The following is a 15,959-nucleotide window of genomic DNA, read 5'->3' on the forward strand; positions in this document are numbered from 1 at the left end:
CTTGATTGTGAAGTTTGAAAACCAGTCAGCAAACAGAAACATAAACGCAAGAAAATGCAGACCTAAAGTACATGCAGCACAAGCCTCTTAACTCTACATTTTAGGCACCTTCCAAGGCATTGCTTGCCTTTGGATCTGCAAAGCCACCTCAAAGAGTGCCTGAATTCCAGGAAGCAGTTCCATAGTGTGGGTTCCTGTCCAGAAATGTCTGTGTCCCTTTTAAATGCCAGGTTTATTTGCATTTTTTCTGAATATTTTTTAAACGCAAATAAAAATGTCAGCTTGCATATGAAGAATCACCTTCTTTCCTTTCTAATAATGATGATCTTATCGCACAGCACTTCACTTTGGAGCAGATAGCTGGCATCTGTGACAACATTAATTGAAAACATCTGTATTTATCCAAGCAGGATGCATCATAAGGACTCTGAGTGCTCATTTTTCCAGGTTTTCCTTTACAAAAATCAATTTAAACCCGCATTTCTAGCATTCTGTAAACCTAATTTTCATTGCTGTAATTTCCTGTTGTGCAGCAGTTTCAGTCAGTTTTCATTTAACAGCATTTCAGATATCGCAAGTGATACATCATACATTTTATTGTTTTAAGGGTTCACCACAGCCAATGACTCCTGAAACCTTGACATTTGTGCACTGTCTATACCAGATCAGAAAGAAAACTGTCAAAATAACAGCCTTACTGATTAAATTTCCCAACCTGTCTGCTTGATTCGCTGGCTTCCCCTGCATTTCCATATAGCTCATTAAACCAAACAAACCAAAATTGGGCCTTTATAGAAAGAAAAGAAGTTTGACACGATTAACTAGCTTTGCTGGTAATGTATGCAACCCACCCAAGTGTCTAGACAGTTTAAAAAATAGATCATATTCAGGAGTAACAGCTGTTACTCCTCAAGTCTGTCTTGGCCCTCAAATTAGGTAAGAGCAGACCCTATCGATGTTAGGTGGTCTTCTTCCAGAGGAAACATCCAGCATGTTGCAGGAAATTAAGTTACTGATTCAATAGGTGGAACCTTACCTTTCGGGTAAAAGCACCTTTACCGCTTGCGCAGCCTGTGAGAACAATTAGCACTCCCAAAGGTACCTGCTTTGGGAAAAGTTAGAGAATAAAGAGGTCAGAACTTCAGTTGTGGGAAACCTTCGGTGTTTTTTCATAATAGAAAAAGAAAAAAAAAAAAGAAAGATGAATCATGGAACAGTTTGGGTTGGAAGGGACCTTAAAGATCATCTAGTTCCAACCCCCCTGCCATGGGCAGGGACATCCCACTAGATCCCACTAAATACCCCTGTCTGGGCCAGATGCCAGTCAAGGCAGGTGTTTCTGGCCTGACCGTATATCCTTTATAATAATAAATTGTGTTTGCTTATAAAGGTTTAGACAGTAAAATTTTGCTAGGCCCTTGTACCTAACAGCTGATGGCTTAGCAAGAGATGATGAGAGACAACGACAGACTCTGGCAGGAACAGGCATTTCTGGAATAGCTCAGGATGAACAAGGTGCTATCTAGAAGGTTATCCAAAAGTAGAATCTCTTTTTTGGCCTGTCCCCGACAAAGGCACTGCAGAGCAAATCTCTGGGCCATAAGGTGTTGACTCCAGAGCAGTCATACAGGATATCAGAGGAAAATGTAATCCTAGGTGCCCAAGAGTGGGTCTAAGCCCCCTAGTTTCTACAAGATGCAAGTGAAAAAACACAGGTTAAACTCATTTAATAAAATGGACTCTGCCCTAAGATGCTGTGCTTGTACAGATGTCCCTAGGGAGGGGCCGTTTACAAAGGCTTGTAGTGATAGGACTAGGGGTAATAGGTATAAACTGGAGAGGGGCAGATTTAGACTAGACATAAGGAGGAATTTCTTGACTATGAGAGTGGTGAGGCACTGGCCCAGGTTGCCCAGGGAAGCTGTGGCTGCCCCATCCCTGGAGGTGTTCAAGGTCAGGTTGGATGGGCCTTGGGCAGCCTGATCCAGCGGGAGGTGTCCCTGCCTATGGCAGGGGGGTTGGAACTGGGTGGGCTTTGAGGTCGCTTCCAACTTGAACTATTCTATGATTCTATGAGGTTGTGTAGAAGCACGAATGGTGCAGAAGTATAGAGACGCAAGGATGTGTGCTTCTAAATTTGTGGGCGTATCAGACCAGTCCTAGGTGAGAATTTTTACACAAATGCTGTAACTGGTTGGGATGCTACTAGACCAGGGCAAACATAAAGGACATCTTGAGGTGTCCCTGTTCAGCAGGTATAGCTTTTGATTGAGTCAAATTTCTGAGAAAACACAAAGGCCTTTGTCCTGATTCATAGGATTTGAGAATTTATTGCCCACCTTTTTTGTAGGGAAAAAAAAAAATATTTATAACTAGGCTAAGTTACAGTCAAAGAGGCCATGCCCTGAACTGTGGGTGTTCACTGTAAGTTTCTTTAGCAAGGCCTAAATTCAGGCTGTAAAGTGCTTTTTTGAGAGACTATAAATCATCTTAGCTTTTTATACACTGTGACAACTTGTGAGCAGAGGAATGTGGCTGGTCTGTGCTAGTCCCAGTAAGGGTCCCAGATGAGGCCAGCAGATTGGGTGGCACATGTGCGATACTGAGCCTGTGAGTAGAAAAAACCTAGACTCGTATCTGTGCTCCACGTGTGTGTAAGTGGGGTGAAAGGGGCAGGAACCCAGCACAGAGCTGCGCAGGAACAGAGAACAAGAAGGGCAGCTCCAACACCCGATGGGATTGCTAAGCAGTAAGCAAATTGTAAAATACGAGTCAGACAAAACATCTGGCAGCTGCTTCAAATAGTTTTCTGTCTGAAGGGCAGACAATCTTGCAATAGTTTCGAATCAAAACATGTGCAAAGACAGGATCAGTGCTCCAATGTGTTTTGTGCAAGCACTGAATGAGTTTTGCTCCCTTCAGCACAGTTTTGTATGCCGAGAAAGGTTGTGCTTCGGGTTAGGATTTTAATTTTAGTAGAATTTACTAAATAAATCAGTGTATTTCCTTCTCCAGTCAAATGCAACTTAGACTTTGGCATAAAATCAATGCCATTAGCTCTGCAAAGGAAGCACATGGGACAGAAGATGTGGAGCACACTAGTAGATGTTCCTCATAGTTGCCCTTCCTTCTGCAGGAGAGACGGTGTGACTGCCAAAGAAGTTCTTAAAAGTATGATGCATATCCTTCTAAGCTTGCACGTCTTCGGCAACTGACATTCAGTACTGACATTGTCATAGCTTTGTCCAAGATCCACAGCAGGGACAATTGCTGGCACAAACAGAACCTGCACCTGAGACAGGCTTTCCTTTTGACAGGAACTGTGACAAGCCTGCGAAAGTAGGATGACACAACTCCTTATCAGCTACTAAACTCCTCCACTGAACATTTCCCCTCTTGCACGCTTTTCTAGACTCAAATAACTTGCACTGAAGCCTCAACTTCCAGGAAAAAGGCAAAAGCTACTCCACTGCTTGTCTAGAGCATCAGGATACTGCAGAATTGCCATAGCACTTCTGGATCACCAGAAAGGCAACAGCAAGCAAACTATCTGGGCCAGAAATCTCCTATAAAATGTAGGAACGGTTCATGTGCATCAACACAATTAGTCAGCAACAGCAGGAAGATGAAAGATGCTGGCCAGGGCAATGGTGTTGGTTTCCAAGGAGGCTCAGATACAAGTAGGACTTGCAATTTTTCATTCTACTCAAAAAGGAGCAAGTCTGCCTGCTGCATGCCAGTGCTTGAACACAGGCAATAGCAGGGAAAGCAAAGCACCACTGATTCATTAGGACTTGCTAATCTGTGATATCATTTGTTGATTCCATCAGGTCCAATCCCATCTCATGACTTCCTCTGCTGTTACCACGGCACTGTACACAAACACTACAAACTCCCAGTCCTGAGCAGGTCATTTGTTTCAAATATTCCATGCAGCTGGAACGCAAGGCTGTTTGGGTGTCTGAAGCTGAGCATGAACTAATTTCTCAGTCTTCTGCACCCACCCCACCTTATGCCTCCTCCCCAGCCTGCTGCTCTCCCAGAACTCCTCCAGCCACACTTCAGCTACATAGATGCAGCCTTCCACGTAAAGGTAAGGAGCAACTAGCCACGTTCTCATAAAAGGAGAAAGTTTCACTAAAATCCTCCACTACCTGCAGCAGAACAAAAGTTATGATTATTGAATATGCTGGATATTTAATCTTAAGATGTATAAACAGTTGTCTTCTACCCATGGGAAAAACTAGCAAGATTAAGACATCAAAGACTCAAACAGACTCTTGCCCTGACTAGAGACAAACACAAAAAAAATTGGCAGTTTTTAAAGCCTTCCTCCCCCAGTATCCTTGTAAGGCAGTTTGTAAGCATAGCTCTGCATTTTGTTGAGCCTCACGCATTGTAGTTTTTGTGTGATATGATTAAATCAATTGGTTTCCACACACAAGATCGTAGCAGCAGGGAAAACAGAAAAATGTGCAGACCCGTGGGAGAATTAAAGCCTTTGTCGCAACTGACAAAAATATCAAGTCATCTCACTTCCATTCAGCTTGGAGAGGCGAAATCTAACTGCTGATAGAAATTGTGAGTATCCTTGTATTGCACAGGCTGGAAGTCTAGGAGACTGAAGGCACTACCAGCAAGCACCAGACAGTTTGCACTCCACAAACAATATAATTCATATCTTGTGACAACATAGGAATGAAACACTTTCTGCACATCGATCTCAAAATATATGAAAACACAGCACCAGAGCAGTGGGTAGTGAGGGACTGAAAACTAATACCAAGGGACTCAAGCTAGATCAAGTCCACAAGCTGAAGAAGTTACCTAGAACACGTTGAGGGCAATCAAGCACGCGATACAGGAATGACTCTCCCAACACTCTGTTTATCTTGCCATAGCACCTCCTGTGATTGAGTGTGCTGTTCTACTGGCCAAGGATCCCTTTAGCCATTACCTTTTAATTTTGCTTTTATCTATCCCCCACCTCCCTGCCTAAGAGAAGTGACAGCCAGGTATCAACAAAATAGTAGGTTGGCAACTTGTTTTCACATGAGCTTCTTTCCTGGAAGAAAAAGAAAAGGCATTTGCTGTCATCTAGGAGTGAACTTGGCAAGCCTGCAGGAGGCATCAAGTCTGGCAAGACAACCAGAGCCCTGATCTATTACACTTGAATCTATTTAAAGGAAAATGAGTATGGTATTATAAGTCAATGGTTAAACCAAATTAAAGTAGAAAACCAAGGCTGCTGTCTCTCAGATTTTACTGATCTGTCTGGAGTAGCCATTTTTAGGCACTAGTGGCAGCTGTACAATGTTTCAGGGTTCACCCTCCCACACCCTTTACCAATAGCTGCAGCTTGCCCTCTGCCTGTACATACCTTTCAGATTGCAGCTTTATATTATTCCAAGCAGAAACAAGGCTATAACAGCCCTTGCTTTACCTGTTTGGGCTGGCTTCTTTGGAATAAGCTCACCATTCATGTAGACAGTAGATATAAAGAAGTCTTATCATTGCATGCAAATAAAAAACAACATCAGGTAATATTTAATAATGTTTATTAGGTTACTGAGTATTATCTACAGTCGTAAAATAGAAAGTCAGAATTTAAAACCGTACAAAGCAATGTACTGGTGAAGTGAGAAGAGATGGAAACAAGGGAGCACAAAGGGCATTAGAAGTAGGGAGAACACAGCTGCTTCCCTGGAGTTCTGGAAGACAATGGTTCAAGTTGAAGGCAACCAAGTAGTGCTCCATACACACTGAATTTTCTTGTGTCCATACACACTGAATTTTCTTGTGTCCCACCCTTTAACAGAAACTAATACAAACCCTATGTTAAAAAAAAAAAATAAAATCATATAACATTAGATTAAAAAAGGGGCAAAACACACCCCACCCAGTCTTGGCACCAATTCTGTGCTTTAAAAATATACTATGCAAGTAGTTTATTTCAAAAAGGTACCCTACAGCAGCTGTTTTAAACATGTTCTTATACATAAACCACAAATATATATTAACATTTTCAATAACTAAACTCATTTGTACCTAAACAGAACTGAAAGGATAATTCAATCAAGAGGAAAAAAAAAAAACCAACCACACAAACATTTTTCAAGACAAAGAAATGTGCAAAATAACCCCAGAAAGGCAGCATAGTAACCTGTGGATAGGTCGAGAGAACAGCTCCTGCTGGTTAAGGAGTGTCATCCTCTTTACTTTGCTACTGAGGTGATAACCTACTTGGGACATGCTGATTTTGCCTCAATTGGTTGTCCTGTTTATTGCAGTTCTCTCCTGCTCCCCACACCCAGCTCTGCAGAAGTTCAGTTTCTTCTTGCTGTACTTGAAGATCACCCCACTGGCCTCCGAATGTCTCACGAGTTACATTCCACAGCAATCGCCTTCTGGATTTCTCATCTGCTGATGCTATTTCTGCAGCCACACTGCTACCACCTTCTCTGGGACAACTTCCCACCCGCAGGCAAGAAAGAGAGAACTATTCCTGCTGCATCGTTAGGTGGAGATTATGTCAACAGTCTATGTCAGAACAAAACCTGATTTGGGTGACTTTAAGCAGCTTATCTAAGAAGAGAATTCCCTGGCAGAGCCATCAGAGAAACTCGAGTATCTTTCTCTAAGGCCTTAATGTGGAACGGGCTATACTGAAAGCAGACCCAAGAAGGCAGGACCTGTAGCTTTATAACCGATCTCAGCTCATTCAGACACTCTCACCCTATTGCAGGAGAGATTTGTCCCTTCCCTGTCCTCACATCAGCAAGGAACTCCTGATCCCAGACTAAAACCTCCAGGTTTAAGTCAAGAAGAGGGCAGGTAAAGGCATGATGAGCCTGCTCACCCAGCTGAGTCAAACCCGCTAAGAGGAGGCAGAACACAGGATGGAGCAGGAGTACTCCTGCAACGATGATCAACAAGAAGGCAGGATTGGCTGTCCATGAATTAACATTAGAGCACAGTGAAAAATCCTGGCAGAGATACAGACATTAGTGACACAACCACTTCCTTAAAAATAAGTGCCCTAGTGGAAGGGTTATTATTTTTGGTGTTTCCAGGTTTGAGGGCAGGTTTTTTTTATTTTGGTTTTTAAAAGCTCAGTAATTAATTCTTCTTGGTATCCCAGACTCTCCTTAATAATACTGGCCATCCCATGCCTTTCCATTCTTAGTACCCGGTCTTAACATTTCTACTCCCAATGTCTTCCCTTTCCCAAAATCATCCTCTTCCCTTTAGCTAGCACAGAAAAATCATTCACTCCTAGGCTCTACAACCCAAAAGATGCAGTGCAGCCTTTTCTCAGGAAACACAGGGAAGCACAGAGCTTCTGTAAATGTTCTTTTTGTAAGTCTGCTGGGGAAATGACTTCCAAAGAACAGAACTACAGCTGCGAATAAGGGCACATGGAGACTTAAGCAGTGGCAGGAATACTTTGGCCAAGGAGTTCCAACAGTAGCAATGACACGAGGGTGCAGAACCCATTGCTCAGTGGGTCAACTCAGCTCTGGTATTTTGCCTTGCTTCCAGCTCTGTCCTTGAACATGAAAGTCATTGGTAGAGCAGGTAACTCTTGAGGGACGCTGGCAGTGGCAGCGTAGGGATCTCATTCAGTCTTTCCTTGCCCAGAGCAAGCCTCACAGCTCGCCGACTCAAGTCCATCAAAGGCAGTGGTTCAGCTGGGAAAAGAGACCCAAGACATTAACATCCCAACCCACAAGGTAGATATTTCATTCTGCTAGTTCTAACCGTACCCTGCACCCACCCCCCCACCAAAAAGAGACTGAGCAAGAAAAGTGAATGCCTGGCGTGTTTGCAGGACCTGAGCCATTCAGCCTTCACATATCAGCAACTTCAGCTCAAATAGACAGGCAGAGCATGATACTTCTGTAGAGATTATTAAACCATACACGTGTGTCAATGAAAACATATGAGAATCCACTAACAGATATCGCCCTGCAGTATCCAAAAGCCTTCGCAAGAGACTCAGTGAAGTAAGACTGCAGCAGTGTAATAGCATCCTGGGGTATGGGCACCCAGAAGTTAGCAGGATTTGTCTCATACATTCGTATAAGAGCTGTCAATCCCTTCATTTGTACAACATACTTCTCATGAAAGACAAGGCCATCCGCCAAAGCTTTGTCACTACTTGTATCGTGACATTTTCCATTAAGGCATTCCATCCTGCGTCATAAATCTGGGAAAGATACAAGCCTTTGGCTATCCTTTTTTTGCATTCTGCACTTATAAACACCAAAAAAGAGAATACTAGCTTTTCAGGAACTGGGTATGGGGTCCTATAATGCCAAGGAGTCATTCACAACATCGAGGGGACGAAGGTCAAAGCCAGAGCTAACACAACAGCTCCACAGAAGGAAGATACAGATGAGTTTCTCAAAGCTTCTGTTGCGAAGCCTGTCAAAGCTCACCTTTACAGAGCATGCTGCTCAAGCCTAAGGCGTTTCTCCTCCCACAAGAGAGGACTAACACAAAGATATCCCAAATTAAGCAGTTAACTGAACATGCTTTTAACAGCCCGAGGTCTCAGCATGCACCATTAGAAAGCTGCCTTTACAAACATCTTGAGCTGAACAGAGACACCTAAAAACGTCCACACGAATGGAAAAGCTGGGCCAAGAAGCTGCAGTTTTCAGGAACCTTGATAGATACCAACAGGTCTAACTTCCAGGACTCCAAGTCAAATTAATCTGACTAGCCATACAGCTCCTTTAAACAGATGAGGGACAAGGAAAACAGTTTTGCTGAGCACTGTCACGATACTGCAATTTATATGAGAATTCATTCCATCAGCAAGTTGAATACAAATCTCTTGTTTCCAGGTGCAGAGATAACAGCTAACACTGAAAAGCTCAAAACAGCAGAGTGTTGTCGGTAGCCTCTGATCAGGCCACTATGATTCTGTTGTGGAAAAAGTAAACAGTCACACTGCTCCATGTAGAGAACACTTCCAAAGAAAAGTGAAGAAAGCTAATTTTTATCCAGGTTTTGGCAAAAAGTCTGTGAGAAGGAGAGTTTGTCAGCTGAGGAGAGACTTGGTAACAAAGTCAGGAAACACGTGCTTGAATCAGTCTGTCTCCTCAAGGTAGCAGCCAGAGCTGAACCAATGCCCTGTTTCCCCCCCTCTCCTTCCTTGCTATAGATCACAAGCTATTACCTGCTCCAGGGGAAGTTGCAGCAGATTGTTTTTCCTAGCAGTTCTCCAGAGTTCTCCTAGTGCTTCAAACACACATTATTCCTGAGGAATCCTATACCTACATGCACACCTCTTTTGGACTGACAACTGGATGAAGAGCAAACATATCTACCGGGGCAGTGCTGTTGCTTCCTAATCCCCATCATTTTTTATGCGCGTTCTGTGCCACAAGTGAAAACACAACTGCAATCAGGCCAAGGTACTGTTGGTCTTGCCTGCTTATGACCTGCTTCAGGATCCATGCTGCCTCTTCTGCAGGGACAGGTCTCTCCAGCTGGACTGCACATCTCGGCTCTGACTGCGATACTGCCAGAGAAGCCTGTTCCCAGCAGCGCTCCTTTGGGATTTCCTGGTGTAGCTTAGTCTTAAACCACTGGGGTACAAACACGCTTTATTTAAAATCTGTCCAAATTCCTTCTTCTCTGTCCCAATTCCCCCTTCTCTGGGACAGAGACATTGTCTAGCCAGCATCCCAGAGAATAAGGGGCCCTGACCTTCAACGTCTATAGGCATTGACGTAACAAACACGTCCCAGTTCAATGGCCTTAAAAGGAGAGAATCTTCTTCCCACTCTTTCTTCATCTAGTTTGCACTGATAACCCAGTCTGACAGGAGATCTCGAGACCAAAAGAGAAAGCACACACATACCTGACCTCTTCCATTCACAAGCACCGCGGTCACTGGACAGTGTTGCTATTGAATGCTCAGAAGCGTTTAGAGTCAAACACTGCCTTTCTGCCTGTGCCAAAAGTGCGTCCCGTCATTCCTGGCCTCATGCCCATAATTCACTCCTATGCTAAGAGCACAGTACAACGAAATCAATACTGGAGGTGGCCGTTTCCTTGCTAAGCACAGTCTGTGCCAACAGCTCCACAGATTCGCTGGCTTTGAGGGGAGTTGCAGATTTTGGCTTTAACCCTTCAAAAAAAATGGTTACTGGATTCACTGCCGTTCTGTAAGCTGTTGTGGCAGAATGAGCTGGGTTTCTTGCTTGTGGTGAGAAAATTCTCTACCAAGAGCTCTATTTGGTCTGCTGAGTTGAAGTGTATTTCTCAAAGCACTTGTAGATTTTGCTCCTTTCTCTTTGCAAGGCTTTTCTGATTTTGCTGGTGCCCAGTATCAACTTTGTTGTACTTCATGTCACCAATGCCAGGGGTTTGCCATTGCTGGCCAAGCATTTGAATACTTAAGCACAAAAAAGCAAGCCCAGCATGCTGCAGCCTTTGGGCAGACATTGCTCTGGAATGCAGGGGAAACACTGCTCTTTTCATAAAAATACTGCCAAATCTATTTTACTAACAACATAAATCCAGATTTTAATCCGCTTCCTTCACCCCTCTCCTCCACCCTACCCAGAGGGCTGAGTCACAGTCTGGCCCAGTGGAAACTTCTGACTATGAGAGATAACAGACTTTAGCACATTTGGACAGCCAAATTTATTACAAAGCTTAGCGAGAGATTGATGTCCCCATTAGTAAAAGGGCCTGGCATGCAAGTTGGGTTGGTTACAATATCCAGCCCCTCTCTAGAAACGAGCACACCCTGCACTGAAAGTGAAGTCAACTACTTTGAAATAAGACATTCCCATTTCCTTGGATAGGGACAGATCTCACTCTTGCCCACAGGGGATTTTAGAAGTCCCTTCATCACCCATTTAAAGAAGGTGATAGTTCCTCAGACTCCGTTCCCTCTAAAGAGACACCAGGATTACACTGTCATTAATGCAACTGGCAGAAGGATATTATTCCTGTGGATACTTTAGTAGCAATATAGAAAGCTTTGTCACCTCTAGACAGACAACTAGCATCACCTTCTCCCACCGCATTACCCTCCCAGACCCTGCTTGCTCCCTGCAGTGCCTCAGTAACAGTACATGTGTACATCTAAACTTGTGAATTACCCTTAAGTAAGGATTCAGAGCTGTGTCCAGCAATCCTACTGCTTACATGAAGTACTCATACCCAGAAAAAAATGAAAACCCTCCCCGGGATGGTCGAGTAAGCCTGTACTTAAGCTGCACATAGATATGTGCTGTTAGAACAAATACAGGGATTTATACTCACGGTCAAGTCCATTCAAGTAGCGCATCCGTATTTCACAGTGTCCCCACACTGCGCTTACCACTGGATATAGCTTTTTCCCTTTAAGTCCCCGAAATGCAACACCCATGTATTGCCCATCTACAATGAAGCTCAGCGTCCCATCATCCATGTCCAGAACCACCAAGAAGGAGTCTGGCACGATGAAGTTTTCATCTGGTTCTAAGAAGGCAGGATAGGTCTTACTTGGTTGGTTCTTGCCGTCGTGGTACAATCTGTTGCGCCCAAGGTCCCAGCCCCAAGATTCATGGTTGTTTCCTACAAGTGTTGTGTACCCTACTGAGTGCAGAGGGGCATCTGCTGTGGCCACCCCAACCACAGCATGCGTGCCTCGCTGCTTCATTGCCCACGTGATCTGCCACACATGCAGTCCTCGCGTATATCCCACTTTGCCTCTGATGGCATCTGTACTCTGAGCCACCGGATGCCGGTGAAATATGAGTTTGTCATCCTCTTTCACAAATACATTCAGCGAGCGATCGTCATTGTTCCATGAATGCAATAACTGCACTTCGTATGACACTGGAGGCATGTCCAGTAGCAAGTCTAGACGTGTGGGTTTGCTGTAGTCAAGTCCTTGGAGTTCCTGTTTCAACGGCCTGTATACAGGGTCCCTCATATCCACAGTCTTTATCCCACCTGTGACTTTCTGACCCATTGTGCGTTCTGATTTTGCCTATTTATAGGCTCCCAAGGCAAGCTCATCGATTTACCCGTCTGCTCCTGCTGTCATTCAGCCATTCATACAGGAAAGGTTGCTAGGAGACCTTGTTAAGATGTGCACCAGTCAGTATTGCCTAATGGATGGAAAGAAAAACAAGGATGAGTTAAACATTAGCATATACAGCCTTGTATGCAACATTCGCAAAACACGGTTTTAATGTTTATTTTGACTTGTCCTTCCCTTCCACCAGCACACTGCCTAGTAGAGACACTGTTCGATCTGTATCCTAAGTTTCTAAAGTCCCCTTCAGAAAAGCATTGGAATTTCTGCTTCTTTGTCTAACAAAGGCATAGATTCAGTCACCAGAGCTCGTCTCTTCACGGCAAAAGCACTGCTCCTTATTACTGCATTACTACACTCTAAGACAGGACATCTGTATTTAGGCTGCCTCCAGTTAACCTTAGTTTTACATTGTGATCACCTACATGTAGACCAGGCTGGCAAATTCAATGAAAAGAGTTTATTCAACACAGAAGGCTCATAACCCAGTGCACAGTAAGACTTTCCCCCCCCCCGCCCCAGCTGTCTTCAGTTGATAGGAGGACTGAAAACAATGCCTTGTATAAGCATACTTTTGTCTGGTCTCCTAGCCCTAGTTCATGGCACAAGGTCAGGCTGCGCAAGGCATTCCAGCGAAGGGCCAGGCTGCCCGCTGGTGTCGACTGCTCCAGCTCCTTCCAACTACCATGGAGAATTTTTTCTCCTGCCAAAGCCACCTCTGTAGCTAGCCACAATAGAGCCAAAACACACAAAGCATTTAATACACAGAAAAAGAGCCCAAACTTCTTCAGTCAGTTTCTCAAAGACAGACCCATTTACAATTGCATTGTCTTTGGACCCTAAAGTAACATGCTACAGCTGCCTAGTAGTGAGGGATTGCTTTCTACACAAAAATGCTCTGCAAAGCTTTAGTCTGAACTACCCCTAGCAGGAAAGAGTGGCATTACTGAATAAACTCCTCCCTTGGCTTCTCTAGAGAGGTTAGAGCTAACCTTCAGAATGCAAAACATTAAGTATAGATTCCACTATAGGGAAAGGAAAGCAGGATGCATTGCAGGAGAGATACATTCGTGTGCTAGCTAAGTAAGAGAATCACAGTTAGGCTGGCACCACAAACAGGAACTACAAACAGGCCTAGTACCTGCAATGTTTTTCAAGGGTCTAAAACAGCTCGTTATTGTATATTAGCTTAGCGCTTTGTGTTCTCCTATCTGGTACTCCAGTTACCTGGTACTCCAGTGCTTCCTTTACAGTGCTCCCAGATCTGACAGGCATTAGATGAAGACGCCTAAATTCCAGTCTTCTTCCTTCCTTCCTTTTTTAGCTGACAGTTGAAAATTAAACTTCTTGAGGAACCTCTAGGATGTAAGCGATCCCCTGGAGTAAAGATACATATTGCTATGACACACAAGTACTGTCTCTTGTTGTTCCCAAGCCGTAATTCTATGCCCTCGGCACAAACAGTTCTAAAAGAGAAAAAGCATTGACCACAAACCATCTCCCCACAGCAGCGATCAAACAGATAGGAGCCAGGCAATAAAAATGAAAGCTGCTCCATCTGCAGTTATAAACCTTCCATAGATCAGCTGGCAAAACAGCTAGCAGCCATTGGTAAGGCTTGAGGAAATAGTTCTCTTCCAACTCCACAAAAACTTTGTTAAGTACCTTGGAAGCCTGATTGCAACTCCCAAACAGCCCACAAAACCACTCCAGCAACTATTGGTACTTTTGGCCCCACTGAATTCCTGCAGTCAAGAGAGAGCAGCTAAACCTGCTGTATGGTTGGTCTCAAATGAGCAACTTCAGTTCAGGCAGATTCTCTTCTCCAACAAGAAAAAAATCCAGCTTCAGACAGAGTCCAGGGGGAGGAGCAGCAAGATTCTTCTCACAGTTTAGTATTTTTCCTTCCAAATTTCAGAGGAACCTCTAAACAGTTTAAGCCAGCTTGGCTAGAGACGCTAGCTCACTTCACGCACCTCTCTTCCAGCATCGCATCCGAAGTGTCTCTGCTCTCACTCAGTAACACAAACAACCCTCTAAGACAGTTGCCAAACTGGGGGCAGCTAATAGGAGCGTTAGAGTGGGAGGAGAGCGAACTAGCTTTCTAAGAAAAAAGTGTTATTTTAACATTTCCTGAAGTGAGGCAATCGCTTGGGGCTCCTGCCAGCTGCAGTCACAACACTTACTCACAACCAAGGACTTCATCTGGCATAGGAAACACAGCATGAATCAGATCTGGTTTTTTTTTTAAAAAAAAAAGTTATTGGACATAAGCAGCAAGGCTTCAGCTAGGTGACAGGGAAGGTGGAGGTATGCTCTAAGTTAGAGATCAATTCACCACCAGCTTCCCCACAGGTTTTTACTACCAGTCCAGAGTATGTCATCGGAACAGTGAGCTCAAATCTGGTAGTAAAAAAGACAGGAACTACTGTTCCTTTCCTCCCCCCTTTTTTAATGCATGGAGAGGAAAATGCCCGAGGTTCTTTGTCACAGTCCAATGCACGTTATTAGGCAGCAATACAGCTATTTCTAACTATTCAGCAACCTCAGACATACAGCACTGACAGATGATGGCTCATTAAACAACTACCATTTAAATAAGGTCTAGTCGTGTTATCAGCTGGTAAGATAAGAGACATTTGTAAGTACCATCCACAACATCAAAACAAATCCTGAATTACACAAGCCAGCTATTCAACAGCTGAAAACAAGCAAGTAACAGCAAAACCAACTGTGGGATAGCACAGGCACTGGATGCCAGCGCAACACCTCCCCCAAGATGCTATTTAGTTGTTCTGCCCCACAGTGCAGGTGCTTGGGCCCAAGTGTTCCCATGGCACACATGGTCTCCCAGCCTCTCAGGGCACAGGCACCCTTGCTTTGTAAGCCTAAGGAGCAGAGGCATCTCAAACCAAAGGATCCTAAGAACAAGCTAACAGAGACGTGAGCTGAGCTGCTGGCGTACAGGTTCAAGTACACAGTTGTAGCTGCCTTATAGAGACACTGGCACAACATGACAATGAATCCTACAAATCAACCTGCTACACTGCTTCATCTGCTTTTGCAGCTCTACACATATATTGCATGTAGTTATCCAAAGGTTTAACAGCAGTTCCTCATCATCATCCCACTGTCCCATCTTTAAGCCATCATGCCTGTGTGTACTCAAGTTAGCAGTTTTACACCTCAAAGCTGACATCATAACTATGAAGGAGAGATTTGTGAAGTCATCCTAACAGGCCTCTTCCCTTCCCCAGGAAAGGAGCATTAAAAACTATTGCTTCTGGTCAGCATTGAAGTTTCAGTGTAAGTTGTTTGCTCAGGCAAAACAATTATCAAAACGATAAAGATCATCAGGCTGCAGAAACAGAACTGAATCATGAGTACTGGATGAACTACCTGGCATTCCCAAAGCCTACGGCATATGGACAGCAGCTGACAACAAGGCACTGGCTAAAGCACACTTGGACGTCTACAGGCAAAATCAGCTGTTGGAACTTCAATTAGGATAAAGGAATAAAACACTGGCAGAAGGAGGAGCAGTAGAGATTTCCCTGAGAGCCGTACAATACATGTGGGAACACTGCGTAGGAAGCAAGAACCAAAACAAAGCAGACTGCCAGACTGCAGGAGTATCATTGCAGACTTCTTTGAAGCACAAAATGCTCAGGAGAAGTATGACAACACAATTCTGTGCTCTTCATTAGCAAAACAATGCCTCGTTCATTATGACTTTTTGCCTTTTGCCAATATAAGCTTGATCATATTTCTCCCAAGGCTGCTGCACTAGAAAGGGAATCACCACAGTGAAAAGGGACTTTTGAAGCACATATGATCGGATTTCCATCTCCCCATCTGCTCCAAAAAGAAAGCAGCCTTTCCTGAACACAAGCACCACTCATTACTTGCA

General features: G+C 44.1%; 1 protein-coding gene across 7 annotated transcripts in view; it reads right to left on the bottom strand.

The window, feature by feature from the left end:
- Positions 1-5,541: 5,541 nt before the first annotated feature.
- SPSB1 (splA/ryanodine receptor domain and SOCS box containing 1) overlaps positions 5,542-15,959 on the bottom strand; it is a 36,609-nt gene continuing 26,191 nt past the window's right edge. For 3 of the 7 annotated variants that reach the window (XM_054085962.1, XM_054085966.1, XM_054085965.1), the window contains exons 2-4: positions 13,277-13,426; positions 11,290-12,122; positions 5,542-7,691 (exon numbers count right to left, since the gene is read on the bottom strand). In XM_054085962.1, the coding sequence (XP_053941937.1) occupies positions 7,564-7,691; positions 11,290-11,983 (822 nt within the window). In that variant the 5' untranslated portion in view covers positions 11,984-12,122; positions 13,277-13,426 and the 3' untranslated portion in view covers positions 5,542-7,563. The other 4 variants (XM_054085968.1, XM_054085969.1, XM_054085967.1 and 1 more) reach the window with 3 other exon arrangements.

This window comes from Cuculus canorus, chromosome 21, assembly GCF_017976375.1.
Source record: "Cuculus canorus isolate bCucCan1 chromosome 21, bCucCan1.pri, whole genome shotgun sequence".
Lineage (NCBI taxonomy): Eukaryota > Metazoa > Chordata > Aves > Cuculiformes > Cuculidae > Cuculus > Cuculus canorus.